The 14,642-nt window shown below is 42.5% G+C and overlaps 2 protein-coding genes across 2 annotated transcripts; both read left to right on the forward strand.

The window, feature by feature from the left end:
• The first annotated feature begins 1,909 nt into the window (after positions 1–1,909).
• LOC133110430 (protein-S-isoprenylcysteine O-methyltransferase-like) lies at positions 1,910–6,180 on the forward strand. Its single transcript, XM_061220527.1, has 5 exons — positions 1,910–2,163; positions 2,753–2,841; positions 3,059–3,228; positions 4,107–4,324; positions 4,583–6,180. Exons 1-5 carry the CDS (start codon positions 1,945–1,947, stop codon positions 4,763–4,765), a joined length of 879 nt encoding a protein of 292 aa, XP_061076511.1. The 5' UTR covers positions 1,910–1,944; the 3' UTR covers positions 4,766–6,180.
• Positions 6,181–10,264: 4,084 nt separating this feature from the next.
• rpl22 (ribosomal protein L22) lies at positions 10,265–13,987 on the forward strand. Its single transcript, XM_061219937.1, has 4 exons — positions 10,265–10,385; positions 11,279–11,383; positions 11,545–11,669; positions 13,801–13,987. Exons 1-4 carry the CDS (start codon positions 10,374–10,376, stop codon positions 13,943–13,945), a joined length of 387 nt encoding a protein of 128 aa, XP_061075921.1. The 5' UTR covers positions 10,265–10,373; the 3' UTR covers positions 13,946–13,987.
• The last annotated feature ends 655 nt before the right edge of the window (positions 13,988–14,642 follow it).

Below are 14,642 nucleotides of genomic sequence, written 5' to 3' on the forward strand. Positions count from 1 at the left end.
ACTTTTTAAGGGACCAAAAGTAATGGGACAATTGGCTGCTCAGCTGTTCCATAGCCAGGTGTGTGTTATTCCCTCATTATCTCATTTACAAGGAGCAGATAAAAGGTCTAGAGTTAATTTCAAGTGTGCTATTTGCATTTGGAATCTGTTGCTGTCAACTCTCAATATGAGATCCAAAGAGCTGTCACTATCAGTGAAGCAAGCCATCATTAGGCTGAAAAATCAAAACAAACCCATCAGAGAGATAGCAAAAACATTAGGTGTGGCCAAATCAACTATTTGGAACATTCTTAAAAAGAAAGAACGCAACGGTGAGCTCAGCAACACCAAAAGACCCGGAAGACCACGGAAAACAACTGTGGTGGATGACAGAAGAATTCATTCCCTGGTGAAGAAAAACCCCTTCACAACAGTTGGCCAGATCAAGAACACTCTCCAGGAGGTAGGTGTATGTGTGTCAAAGTCAACAATCAAGAGAAGACTTAACCAGAGTGAATACAGAGGGTTCACCACAACATGTAAACCGTTGGTGAGCCTCAAAAACAGGAAGACCAGATTAGAGTTTGCCAAACAACATCTAAAAAAGCCTTTACAGTTCTGGAACAACTTGTACCAGAATGATGGGAAGAGAAGAGTATGGAGAAGGAAAGGAACTGCGCATGATCCAAAACATACCACCTCATCAGTGAAGCATGGTGGTGGTAGTGTCATGGCGTGGTCCTGTATGGCTGCCAATGGAACTGGTTCCCTTGTATTTATTGATGATGTGACTGCTGACAAAAGCAGCAGGATGAATTCTGAAGTGTTTCGGGCAATATTATCTGCTCATATTCAGCCAAATGCTTCAGAACTCATTGGACGGCACTTCACAGTGCAGATGAACAATGACCCGAAGCATACTACGAAAGCAACCAAAGAGTTTTTTAAGGCAAAGAAGTGGAATGTTATGCAATGGCCAAGTCAGTCACCTGACCTGAATCCGATTGAACATGCATTTCACTTGCTGAAGACAAAACTGAAGGGAAAATGCCCCAAGAACAAGCAGGAACTGAAGACAGTTGTAGTAGAGGCCTAACAGAGCATCACCAGGGATGAAACCCAGCGTCTGGTGATGTCTATGCGTTCCAGACTTCAGGCTGTAATTGACTGCAAAGGATTTGCAACCAAGTATTAAAAAGTGAAAGTTTTATTTATGATTGTTAGTTTGTCCCATTACTTTTGGTCCCTTAAAAAGTGGGAGGCACATATACAAACTGTTGTAATTCCTACACCGTTCACCTGATTTGGATGTAAATACCCTCAAATTAAAGCTGAAAGTCTGCAGTTAAAGCACATCTTGTTCGTTTCATTTCAAATCCATTGTGGTGGTGTATAGAGCCAAAAAGATGAGAATTGTGTCCCAATATTTATGGACCTGACTGTACATACACTATTCTCCATTGCACTATGGATTTGGGAATGCATCATACACTACATCCAGTGTTGGTCCAACGTTGGTCAAGCTGAAACTCACCAGGAAAATTCCCACAGTGAAGTTTGATTAATTAATGTGTTCTTTTTTTTCATTGTGATGTATGTTCTTGTCTTGTTTGTGGAACTACATCCTCATTATCTCTACTTATTTGTAATGCACTTGCTTCGAGCCCCCCTTTGAGGCTAAGTAACACTAGCCTCCTGAGGGACTATGCTTATGAGCAAATATATAAAGAGTGATCATTATAGCCTTATATATTACCAATTGTTTTACATTAACATACAACCTAATTGGAATTATGAGAACAAATTGAACTCACAGATTGAGTTCTTTCACAATGACTACCATCCACCAGAGGGAGACAAATGCTTATCTCAATTACTTATTTGGCCGGAGCATCCTCTGAGGTTTTCAGGGCGTCGCACCGAGAAACCTCGCGATGTTTACCCAGTGAGAACGAACTTTCCAACATGGCAGGTAATAGGACAGTGTTAGAGGGGCGAGTTAGTATAAAATGCTTCATATTGGGATTCTGTGTTGTTTTAATTCCCATTATTTCGTCGGTGGCAGCACGCGTGGCCTTGGCATCAGATTACTTAACCGGCACATGGGGCAAAATAGCCATTGCTGTGTATCTGGTGGTGATTAACGGTTTAGTTCTTGTCCTGTACAAAGGACCAATTTATAAGGTAAGGATAAACACACGCGCTAACCGCATTCAGTTATGTACATAGTGTTTTTTACTGTTCTGTTATTTTCCTGACATCGACTGCGATATTTGGCACCTGTGGCTAACATAATGTATGTAGCTAGCACATTTAAAGCCAATCCTACTGACGTTGGGTATATCTAGTGACCCGGCATGGCTGTCTCCTCTATGGAAAACTCTGATATCTATTACTCGAAATAGGCTAGATCATGATAGTTCGAAAATCATACTTTCATTGTGTGGAAGATTCCATTGATTTTACGTTAAGTAGCTAACCGTCATAGTAGCACAGTCGGTATGAGCAGAGAATAAGTCATCCTCAGTCATTTATGTTGCTCCAGTCAACTGGATTAGCTAATTGGGACAATTCTTCAGTTAGCAGGTAGAATTAATTACAGAAATCTGCAGTCTGAGTTCATGGGTGGAAGAAACACTTGGCAGGACTTTTACTTTCTGACCCCTGGACTTCCCACCTCTGGAGCAGAAAGTTACTTACCTTGTCGACATTGCTGACTCTTAATGATAGCGTTTCTCTTTCTCCCACCCACTGCTCTTGTCTGCTCCTTCAGGTTGCTGTGCGGGCTTGCTTTCTTGGCTTTACCTTTGGTTGTGGTCTGCTTGTCAGTTTGACTCAGACAACATGGACACACTTTGGCTGGTAAACTATTGAAAATACCACTTTTATACATTTCACCTGCGCATTTCCCATTTAAATGAATGCATGCAGGGAGATCAAACTGTGACCTGCACCATTTAAAATGTAGGCTGTCCTTTCACCCCAGCCTGTACTTACTGTATGCTGGACTAGTACATTAAGTGACTCCATATCTTGAAACATGGTGTCAGACACTTACACTGTTTGTGTTTACTTGCAGGTACATGTGCTCCTTGTCCTTCTTCCACTACTCTGAATACTTGGTGACGGCCATGATTAACCCCCAAAGTCTGTCCTTGGACTCTTTTCTCCTCAACCACAGCCTGGAGTACACTGTGGCTGCCCTGTCCTCCTGGGTGGAGTTCACTGTGGAGATTCTTCTGTTCCCAGGTCTGACCTCTGTCCATTGTGGTGTTCAGTGTGTGCGTATCAATAGTTATGCCTTGTCCATTGATGCCCTATTAAATCTTATGTTAATCTTAATCACCTTGTTTTTGTTCCATTGGTGTCTGCTCTCAGTTTACTGAAATTGCTTTGGTTAGAGTTGTAAATTGCGTGTTAATGAATGTTCCCTAATAATGCTTCTTCTTTAGTTCTCTTCGACGGGAGTATAGTGTTTACGCTAGCTAAATACTGAGTTGGTTCAATTCTTACTTTTGTGGCAGTCAATTATCCAGTCATCTTCTTCCATCACTTGTATTACCTGTGGAGCTCCTCGAGGACCTTTACTAGGGCTAATCTTGCTCTCAATTTGTATTTTGCCCTTTGGTCACTTTATTTGTAAGCATAGCACTTCCACTGTTATGCAGATACACACATTAAAAATGGAGGTGATACAGGTGACTACTCTCATATATAAAATGAAATACTGGATATGTCAGAATGTCCTTAAACCAAATTCATATGACTAAAGTTCTGATACTGAGCCTAAATGAGCAGTTATGTTTTGATTTGCTCACCTGATTTACACCAGGAGCTTCCTGGCTCAAGGGCTTGTGGATTAAAGCTGTAATGCACTAGCACGGTCTTTGAAAGGAAGGGGTCCCTGGACAGCATCCTCTCTGCTCTTGGCTCAGGCGTTATCTGCACTTATGAAATGTGTCATTTATTTATTCTCATCAAAGTTTTGAAAAGCATATTTAAGACATCCCATTGCATTCTTGACATTAGTCCTCTTCCCCTTTGTCATAATATTGCTTGGTGTGTGCGTGTATGTGTGTAAGGGGAAGTGTGTGTGGAGTGACGTTGCACCTGTCTCTGTGCCTCAGGGCTGAAGCAGTGGCGCTGGGTAAGTCTGATGGGACTGCTGATGGTGGTGTGTGGGGAGTGCCTGAGAAAGTCGGCCATGCTGACCGCCGGCTCCAACTTCAACCACATCGTCCAGAACGAGAAGGCCCAGAGCCACGTGCTGGTGACCTCGGGCGTGTACTCCTGCTTCAGACACCCATCCTATGTGGGCTGGTTCTACTGGAGTATTGGCACGCAGGTACCTGGAAATACTGCAAAAGGAAAATGCACACAGATATGTTAATAATTCTACAGATGAACATACTATTGTGTTTTTACAAAGGCTTGTGCTTCATGGGACTCTTGCACCCACATATTAACATTCTGACATCAAGAGGTATTTGGTAGCCCAGGATATTGATTCTTAATGTGTCACTGGTCTCATTCTTTCCTCCCTTGGCTCAGTCTGGTCTCTGGCATTTAAAGCATTATTTTGTGGTTGTGTGTTTGTTTGCAGGTGGTGCTCTGTAACCCTGTGTGCGTGCTGGGCTACACGTTGGCCAGCTGGCGTTTCTTTCGGGAGCGCATTGAGGAAGAGGAGATGTCTCTCATTCTCTTTTTTGGAGAAGAGTACTTTGAGTACAAACGCAAGGTACCTACAGGCCTGCCCTTCATCCAGGGCATGTGTGTGGAACCCTGAACTGGCTATAGAGGCAGTGACAAAGACACAACATATTTAATGAAACATGCCAAAGCCTCCTCAGACTGGCTCTGAGTTAGCGGGAGCTGGCAGTCTGACACTGTGGCTCCGCCCCTTGGCTGCATGGAGTGCCCAGTGCCTGTGCCAGGCAACCAGAGACACTGATATGCTGAGCACTGTGGAGCTCCGCCCCCTGCCCCCAACAAGCACGCCCCCCAGCAAAAGTGCCCATACCTCTTCCTGTCTCTCGGCAAACCCTCAACCAACCACTCCATGTCTCCATGCTTGTTTACAGTTTTTATTCAATCCCTGTGGATCTCCTGATTTTCCTGTTTGTTTTCTTAGTGTTCAGTTACTGATGGGTAAGTCTGAGAGCAAGAGGGCTTTCTGTCACTAGAGAGGAACTTGTGCCTAATTGGATTTGAATTTCCAAAAAATGGTTTCATGTGGTGTCATGTATCGGATAGGCTGGATCTCAGTGGTCATAGAGTTGTGACAAATATATAATATATAAAATTTGCTGAAGGTTAGTTGGAGGTAGTGTATACATGCATAGATTACCAAGATTTTACCATAATTGTTCTGGCAAATGTTACCAGTAAATGGATCAGGAATGATTAGTGAAGATTATATGAATTTATATGATATTATATTAATTTCTTCTCCCCTGTGTTTGATGGACAAGTGGAACCTGGCTATAGCTAAGAAAATCTGTGTTTGTGGTCCAGACTCAAGGAGCCATTCGCTCTTTTTGCATGTAGCAGGAGCTCATTTTAAAATGCCTGTGAATACAAAGTTATTTTGCGTGTTTCAGTGGTGTAAATTCCAGATACATAGTGATTTGTGCAGATTTTTGCCACTTATGGTAAATAATGTGCTAATAATGAGCTCTGGGTCTGAATAATTGCGGCACAGCATTTTCTCAACATTTAAAAATGTTGAGAAAATGGAGGGCTACACAGCTGCAAAATTACGTCTGAAGAATCATTGCTGGATGTTATCATTCCAAAGTGTGAACCAAGCTCTCTAAGCTCTGCAGTGAAACATTTGAAGAGATTCTGATGCTGTGCACTAATGGCATCATTTGGGTCTTATTCCAGTTGCCTGAAATCATCACTTTTGACTGTCATTGCACTGAGGTTTGTGATGAGTGGAAGGCTGCATATGTAATGGCCAAGTTATGGCCATATACCGGGAACAATAGCTGGCCTGATATTGCTTGATTTTTGTTTTGTTGATTTGAATACCACACAGTGTGTTTGCATACTGCACTCAAACATGGATTGCCTTCACTTTCTTGAATCAATTTGTGAGAGCTTCCATGATCATTTTTGAGTGTAATTATTCACTACATTGGTGAAATGTGTTTAATTGTATTTTAATAAAGGTTATTGATTTAGGGAAGCGATACAGAAAAAAAACTTGTCTGAATGTTTTTGATGGACCTCGGTAAGTTTCGGGCGGTGCAAACCATCCAGTTTTAGAATTGAAGTCGTTCAGGAATTACGTGGATCTTTCAACTTATTCCTGATATGAAGAATTCATGACTGTCTATGCTTATTTACATCTGAACGTTCACAATATCCCAAATAGTTGCACTCAGGTCTGCACTCAATGGGCCTCATTTATCAAGAATCTGTGAAAATGTATGCGTGATCGGAATCAAAACGCACAGACGCAGCGGTTTTTTCGTATTCCGTGTGTGCATGTTGATAAATGCCAAGTAATTGTACTATATTATTCACAAAATATAGTCTTGCTATATCAAGTTCCATGCACTATGACGTTCACGTCATATTGGAATGACCAAAATTACATTACATTATTGGCATACGCTCTTATCCAGAGCGACGTACAGTTGATTATACTAAGCAGGAGACAATCCTTCCCTGGAGCAATGCAGGGTTAAGGTCCTTGCTCAAGGGCTGTGCGGATCTTATTGTGGCTACACCGGGATTAGAACCACCGACCTTGTGTGTCCCAGTCATTTACCTTAACCACTACGCTGCAGGCCCTCACGTCAACCTCTGACATTAAATGGGAGGCCACTTCTTTGCCATGATGTTTTCAGGGGTGAACTTATTTGTCATGTTTCTGTTCAAAAATGGAAAAGGAAAAATGGATTGTCCTGGTGGAGAAATATAAAGAGATGTGGCAAACGGATGTGGCAAACTAACATCTAGACATAGTTTGTTACAAATTAATATAGGCTACATAATCTATGTATGCACCACATAGGACTGGAATAAAAAACTAACGGTGTAAAATGTGGTGCGGTGGTGCTGTATAGCTACACATCGCGGAGTAAAGTTGGGGTAAGGAGTGGAATGTCAGGGTCGGGGAAGACTAAAGCCTGGGTAGATATTGCTGCTGTTGTAAACTCTCTCAAATTCCACATACTATGGAACAGATAAAACAAAAATGGTTTGACATTAAACTGGGGGCAATGTTATGAAATGATCGTTATCTGGAATTATCCAGGAGGGTGATGGCAATATGTTTTCACTGTCCTGTGCCAGTCCTAAAGAAGCTGATGAAGGAAAGCACTGGAACACGGTCTGGAATTGGACAGGACCGGCTTGCGGATGCCATGAGTTCTGGCTCCTCAAACTCAGAAGGAGGTGTCTGGGCAGTCGGAACCGTTTTCATACGGTCTGTGGCTGGAACCGACTCATGAGCCTGAATCTTTTCTCACAGGCTTTGCACGTCTGAGGCCATAAACTGACCTCCATCAGACCCAAAAGAAGATTTGGTTGTTGAAGTTGAGAGTATGCTCTGTTGTGTATTCCCCATTCCCCATCATTATATTAAAATGTTCTATGCTGTACATGGAGGATGACATGAGACGTGGTAGCAGATGACTTGTGGAAAAGCATATTGTAATACTGTTGCTAAATTCAATTTAGGCCTTGTTGCTTAATGATGCAGCCAATTTTACCCACATTTCCTGCCTGGTCAATTTGCTGTCCCTGCCTGAGTAATAGGTTTTTGATAAACTATCTGAATATTCCAGCTTCTAACTTTTTAATACTGATTTTTAGGACCAATGCCTTGTCTGGAACATCTAGAAGAGCCACATGTTAGAACTAAGGTTGTTCTTTTTGAGTACTGTACAGTTTGTGCAAAATGACTTTTTCTAATGACATTGATGTTAATTTACAGTCCCGCTCACCCAATTGCGATTTAATTGTCACCTCCCTTGTCAACTCCTCCCTGTCTTCCGGCTGTTTTCCGGCATCCTCCAAGAGGGCCCACATCACTCCGCTGCTAAAAAAGCCTACCCTGGATCCCTCCATCATCCAGAACTACCGCCCGGTATCTCTTCTTCCTTTCCTTTCTAAAACTATAGAACGAGCCGCTTCTACTCAACTTTCTTCCTTCTTTTCTAACAACAACCTGCTAGACCCCCATCAGTCTGGCTTCAGATCGGGCCACTCGACAGAGACTGCGCTCCTCTCCGTCAGTGAGTCACTTCATGCCGCACGAGCAGCCTCCCTCTCCTCTGTCCTCATTCTTCTAGATCTCTCTGCTGCCTTCGACACTGTGGATCACTCCATCCTCCTGTCTGCCCTGTCAGCAACGGGCATCTGTGGCACAGCCCTGGACTGGATTGAGTCCTACCTCTCTGGTCGCTCCTTCCAGGTTGCCTGGGCTGGTTCGGTATCGACACCTCGGCCCCTCGCCACAGGAGTTCCCCAGGGCTCAGTCCTTGGCCCGCTTCTTTTTTCTCTCTACACTCGCTCCCTTGGCCCTGTGATCACTGCACATGGGCTATCCTACCACTGCTATGCGGACGATACCCAACTCTTCGTCTCGTTCCCGCCGTCTGATACGCAGGTTTCAGCCCGTATCTCTGCTTGCCTGAGGGACATCCAGAGCTGGATGGACAACCACCATCTAAAGCTCAACCCAGGTAAAACTGAAATGATATTCATCCCTGCTAATACCTCTCCCCATCTGGATCTCTCCATTTCCCTCGGGGATACCACACTCACGCCGTCACCCAGTGCAAGGAACCTCGGCGTGGTGATGGACAGCAGACTGTCCCTTTCCGAGAACATTGCGGCGGTGACCCGGTCTTGCAGGTTCTTCCTATACAACATACGGAGAATCCGCCCCTTTCTCACCCCCTACTCGACCCAGCTCCTGGTCCAAGCGATGGTTCTGTCCCGCCTGGACTACTGCAATTCCCTCTTGGCTGGCCTCCCAGCGTCTGCCATCAGACCCCTCCAACTCATCCAGAATGCAGCAGCTCGTCTGGTCTTCAACCTTCCCAAATACTCACACGTCACCCCCCTGCTTACTTCCCTCCACTGGCTGCCTGTCATGGCTCGCATCAAATTCAAAACATTGGTGCTAGCCTTCCAAGCAGTTAAAGGGTCTTCCCCAGCTTATCTGCAAAAAATCATCAGACCCTACACCCCTGCCAGACCTCTTCGTTCAGCCTCCACAGGCCGCTTGGCACCTCCCCCTCTCAGAACCTCCACCTCACGCTCACGACTACTGTCTGTTCTGGCTCCACGGTGGTGGAACGAACTCCCCGTTGAGGTCAGAACTATAGAATCCCTCCCCACCTTCAAGCGCAAGCTGAAGACACACCTCTTCAAACAGCACCTCTCCCCATCCCTCCCTACCTCCCTGTGAACCTTAATTGTTGTCTCTGTGACTTGTGTATCAGTATTTTAGTTGGCTAGGTAAGCAGTGTTTGGATAGTTAACTTTGGTGACTTTTGCTCTGTTTGTTTGTTTGTTCAAAAAAAAAAAAAAAAAAAAAAAAAAATGGCCCTTGTCCTTATCTTTGTTGTACAGGTAGCAGTTGAAATTGTACTTACCTCTAGGGTCTTTCAGCGAACTTATCCCTGGTTATGGGTATGCACTTTGTTGTACGTCGCTCTGGATAAGAGCGTCTGCCAAATGCCAATAATGTAATGTAATGTAATGTAATATGCTTTCATAATTATTTAATTGCCTTATTGAGAAAAACAAAAACAAGACAAAAAAGTTAGACTATGATAAGTTGTTGCCATTTTACTGTTTGACAGTTGGAAGACTTGTGGTCAAATCATATTCCTGTTATTCGCTGTTGTAGTCAGCCAATCATATGGCATATAACTTAAGTGGATAGGCTACAGCAGCAGAAGATAAGTATAAAAAATAAGTACCTAATAAAGTGCTCACCGAGCACTTTATTATTGCATATTGACACATTTATTTTTCAGTTGTACTACCGTATTTTAAAGATTGCTTTCACAAATGTATGACCTAATTCTGGTCCATATTGTCACATTTGCCTCTTTGACAAATTCTTATGAACTCTTTATTAAAATATTAGGACGTTTTATAAAATATAACCGATAAGATTTTTACCCCTTTACGCATGAGATGCAATATATTTTTGACAGTCTTTACACGAGAAAAATATGCATTTTTATGTAGAGAAATAATTTAATTTAACTTTCGTTGTGTTTAATCCATCTCCCCTGAATCTTAATATGAAACCTCCGTTTAATCGCACCCAGATTCATGGATCACATCGATTAGCTGTGTCTGACCCAGCATCAACGCGCGTGCGCAGCTGTTGCTCTTCCTTTCTGCGAAAGGTGTTCGCTATGGCGCCACTGGTTAGTATTATCTTACCTCAATAATGCATGAAATTGGTCGGATAATGTTAATCGAAACCTGTTTTCAAACGGCTGTTGTCAATGTGTATAACCTCGGGGCCTAAACAGAAGAGCAGAAGGCTTGGTTTAATTCTGTGAGCATGTAATTACAGACGGTTATTAATATGAGATTCCAGTGAGGCCTGCTAGTTTAAAACCACGTTGTAGCTACGGCTAACTAGCTGGCTACGCCGCACGGTGCGTAATTTATGGGGTTACCAGGCGGGTTTCTTTGATCAGTTTGGTTAAGTAAATTCTCGTGTCCACATCTATAGTTCATATAAACGGTTTGTTCGATTGCGAGACAGGCTTGGGGTGAGGGCAGGTCGATAACGGTACGCGTTTAAATGTAGCACCTACCATTACCTTAGTAGCTAACTAACGTTAGCTTGAAACATTTGCTAGCTTCCATAACGTTAGCTTCCATTTGGCTGGTGAATGTTTGAGTGCCAGTTTCCATAGAGCGACTTTATTTTTTAGAACAACGTTACATGTAGACTTCATAACTGTTAATAAGATGGTAAAGTTAACTCGATTGCAAAGAACAAAGACTTTAACATGACTTAACTGGCTGGTTTTATTCGATAATGTATTGTAGCCAAGTTATCTTATGCATCATTCAAGCTAATATGGCTAACTAGCAGGACATTGATTGCTGCTTGCTGACTTGTTGATAAATACTGTCAGTTGGTAATAGTCTCCTGGTTAGGTTGTCAGGTATTGCTTGGTGAGACCTTACTATGTCTAACTATGCTAGCTAGCTGAGATGTTGAATTAAAAGTGATGCTTATAGGTCTGGTACCCTATTTGAAGTACTTTTGTGAAATGTCACTTCACTTCCATCACAATTGCAGAAAAAAACTGCCCCAAAAGGTGGCAAGAAGAAGAAGCAGGTCCTGAAATTCACTCTGGACTGTACGCATCCTGTGGAGGATGGCATTATGGATGCTGCCAACTTTGTAAGTGTGAACTCCTCTTCAGTCTCCCTTGAATCTGTGTATGTACTTAACAGATGCATTGATGTGCTCATTTGAAATGGCATTTGTTAACTCTGTAGCAGCAGTTGTGTGATGTGGTTAGAATGAGGTGGTGGGGTGACATTATGACAATGTTGTCACAGGAGCAGTTCCTGCAGGAGAGAATCAAGGTGAACGGTAGGGCAGGAAACCTGGGTGGGGGTGTGGTGACCATTGAAAGGAGCAAGAGCAAGATCACTGTCACCTCTGAAGTGCCCTTCTCCAAAAGGTAAGATGGCTGAACTTGTGCTCATGTGTGGAACGTATGTCTGTTTTATGACAAGTTTTGGATCGCATTATTTTCTCGGAAGATAATGACAGCATGTCTAGCAGCCAATTCACGGATGCCTGACTCTCTCTGGCCCTGTGACTACAGTGACCTGTTGCGTTCTGAGTGTGGGATTTTTGCCTTTGTTCCTTTTCTCACAGTGCAATTTTCAATCACTAACTGGATATACCAATTGAAAGCATCTCGGTTCTGTCTGTATAGCCTATTTTAACCTCCTAAGACCCGCACTCTTTTTTGGTATGCATTTTTAATTTCTCTTTGCTATTTGGGCTTATTGGGACCTTTTAAGTATAAAAACTAAGCATCATCTTTTGACATGATGTAGTTTTTGAGAAAAATGATGTCCACATATGTGGACTCTCGGTCTTAAGAATGAAGTATTATGGTTGTACAGCCCAAAATGTGGAGTCCGCGCATGTGTACGCCAGGTCTTAGGAGGTTAAGATGCCAGTACTTTAGCGACAACCGTTCCTTATTTTGTATAATGTGGGAGGCAAAAGAAGCATAAGGGGACCTCACCTTCTCTGCATTTTGGAAATCCACATACGGATCGAGGTGATGTCCTTTTCGCATCCCTTCTTATGCATAGTCCTTGAGTGCTATTGGCACAACTCTGATACTCATGTTGACAAACGCGAATGACTCCAAAGGCAATCAAAAGCCTCAAATCAACTAGATGCTCAAAGATTTGTTATATCTGCACTATGGAATCGAATGAATATCCATGACTAATCAAAAACGTCTGAGAAACCAACTGTCCAATTACTTTTGGTCTCCTGCACGGATCACTCGGTATGGCAGAAATTGCCCTCAAATTAAAGCTGAAAAAAAAAATGGTCTGCACTTTAACATCGGATTCATAATGTCATTTTAAATCCATTGCTGGAGTACTGAGGCAAAAAAAACTTTAATTATACCACTGTCTTAGTGTATGTAATTATGTATTTGGACAAGGGAAAAGCCGTGTGTATATAAACACCCTTAAGTCCACATTACTGCTGTTGGACAGAAATCACACTTGGCTTCATTCACATAATATTGCTGCTTCCTCCCCGGGCAGTCAGCTTTGGTTAGTATGTGAACTGGGTTGGATTGGTCACATTATCCCTGCCTTTGCATTTTTAATTAGCTAAATATTTTTTAAGCTGGCCTGGACAATGAACCATAACAATAATTACTGAATATTATTTTGAGTGCAATCGCAATCGTGCCGGCCATCCGACATCAGGGTTAGACAAAAAGAAAACGGATGATTGTTGCACTCAGTGATTTCATAATTATTGTTATGGATTATTGTCCAGCCCTGTGTGGATGGTCCCTCCATCTTGTGTATAGAGACACACATGCTTTCGAGTCCTATACATCTTAGTCTTATAAATCAGCCAGCCATTGAAATTGAATTCTGCCATTGCACACTGACTGCACATGCTTTCACGCATCATACAATTGAAACTCACTTAATTAGGAATATGTCTAGGTACAGTAGGATTGGCATTTAGGCAAAAGTCTTAAGTTTTACATGGAATTTAGAGCCATTCAAAATGTGCAGATGGCATTATATAGTCTATTTGTCATTACTATTGCTTAGGGCATAATTGTAACAAAAGAAAATGAATTGTTTTGAGTGCAAGTCAAGGGGATAATTTGAAATGTTTGTCGCAGCTTCCCCCTACAAAATGGCACTGCCTGCTTTATTTGCTTGCAATTTCCATTATTCATAGTTGACTTGTTACAAATGTTTACACACGAGTAGATGTTTGCTTGTTACTTCAGATGACAAATGAAAATAAAATTAGAGTTGTGTTCTGCATCAGGATATGTTAATTTATCAAAACTAGGATAGGCTTTATCTCCCCAAGTTTTTGTTGTAATTTTTACATCCGCCCCCCTCTCCTTGAGGGATAATAGTTTAATCCCAACTGGAAAAATGTTCTACACCAAGAAACTCTGGATTACACTGAATTGAAAAGCACTTGTATGGTAAAATCAAAAGCACGCAGCCAGGCTTTTCTATTGTAGACCAGAATCCAGGGACGTTTGATACGTGTTTTCTTTGCCTTCTTGTCTGCAGGTACCTGAAGTATCTCACTAAAAAGTACCTGAAAAAGAACAACCTGAGAGACTGGCTCCGCGTTGTGGCGAACACCAAGGAGAGCTACGAGCTCCGCTACTTCCAGATCAACCAGGATGAGGAGGAGGAGGAGGATGAGGACTAAATGTCCGTTTTGTATATTAAATAAATTCTTAGATTTATTTCACTGGATTTCCTGCTCATTTGTTTAGGCTGGAATGCTGTCTTGGGGGAAACTGATCTCTCTGGTGTTTATTCTATGTGACAAAATATGAGCAAGGCAACCCAGTTTAAGCTATTAGAAATGGGTATTAATAGGTCTTATCCCTCAAGTCATTGCAGGGATTTGATATTCGTTCCCGGAGTTTGTACTTCTGAGTGACCACAAAAGCAATGCTTGTCAGACCATAATTTCATTGATGGTCTACGTGCATTGCCCTTTGCATTGCAGGCCTTGCCAAACGCAGGCTAGCATACCAGTGTCAATGTGCTACTTCCACTTGGCGCTATCCTGTTTCTTGTAAACTTTGTACTGGCTCATGCTGTGCATTAGGAATCTTACTTCAGTTCTCTCTTTCTTCCATGTTAATTGCTGAAGTAAGGCCTACAGCATAGTTTGCGTAAACCTCTCAGTGGCAAGAGGACTAGTTTGGCGTCATGACTACTGCAGGGCAATTTCAAATATAGACTGATGGTGTGTGACGGTTAATCCAGACTGTTATAGTGCCCTTGAATGCGAATGTGTATGCAAGTGACGCGAGTGTATGGTTAATTGTTGACCTGCTGGTTAAATCTCTTAGGAAGTACTTGTATGAATACGTGAATCTGTTAATCTTGCTTAT

Source organism: Conger conger, chromosome 14 (assembly GCF_963514075.1).
Source record: "Conger conger chromosome 14, fConCon1.1, whole genome shotgun sequence".
Lineage (NCBI taxonomy): Eukaryota > Metazoa > Chordata > Actinopteri > Anguilliformes > Congridae > Conger > Conger conger.

Bases quoted from the DNA above. Each gene is read 5' to 3' on its own strand.
- LOC133110430 (XM_061220527.1), top strand. From the start codon at position 1,945: ATGGCAGGTAATAGGACAGTGTTAGAGGGGCGAGTTAGTATAAAATGC. The intron at 2,164-2,752 runs GTAAGGATAAAC...CTGCTCCTTCAG, and splicing joins ACAAAGGACCAATTTATAAG to GTTGCTGTGCGGGCTTGCTT. The intron at 4,325-4,582 runs GTACCTGGAAAT...GTTTGTTTGCAG, and splicing joins ACTGGAGTATTGGCACGCAG to GTGGTGCTCTGTAACCCTGT.
- rpl22 (XM_061219937.1), top strand. The intron at 11,384-11,544 runs GTAAGTGTGAAC...ATGTTGTCACAG, and splicing joins TTATGGATGCTGCCAACTTT to GAGCAGTTCCTGCAGGAGAG. The intron at 11,670-13,800 runs GTAAGATGGCTG...TCTTGTCTGCAG, and splicing joins GAAGTGCCCTTCTCCAAAAG to GTACCTGAAGTATCTCACTA.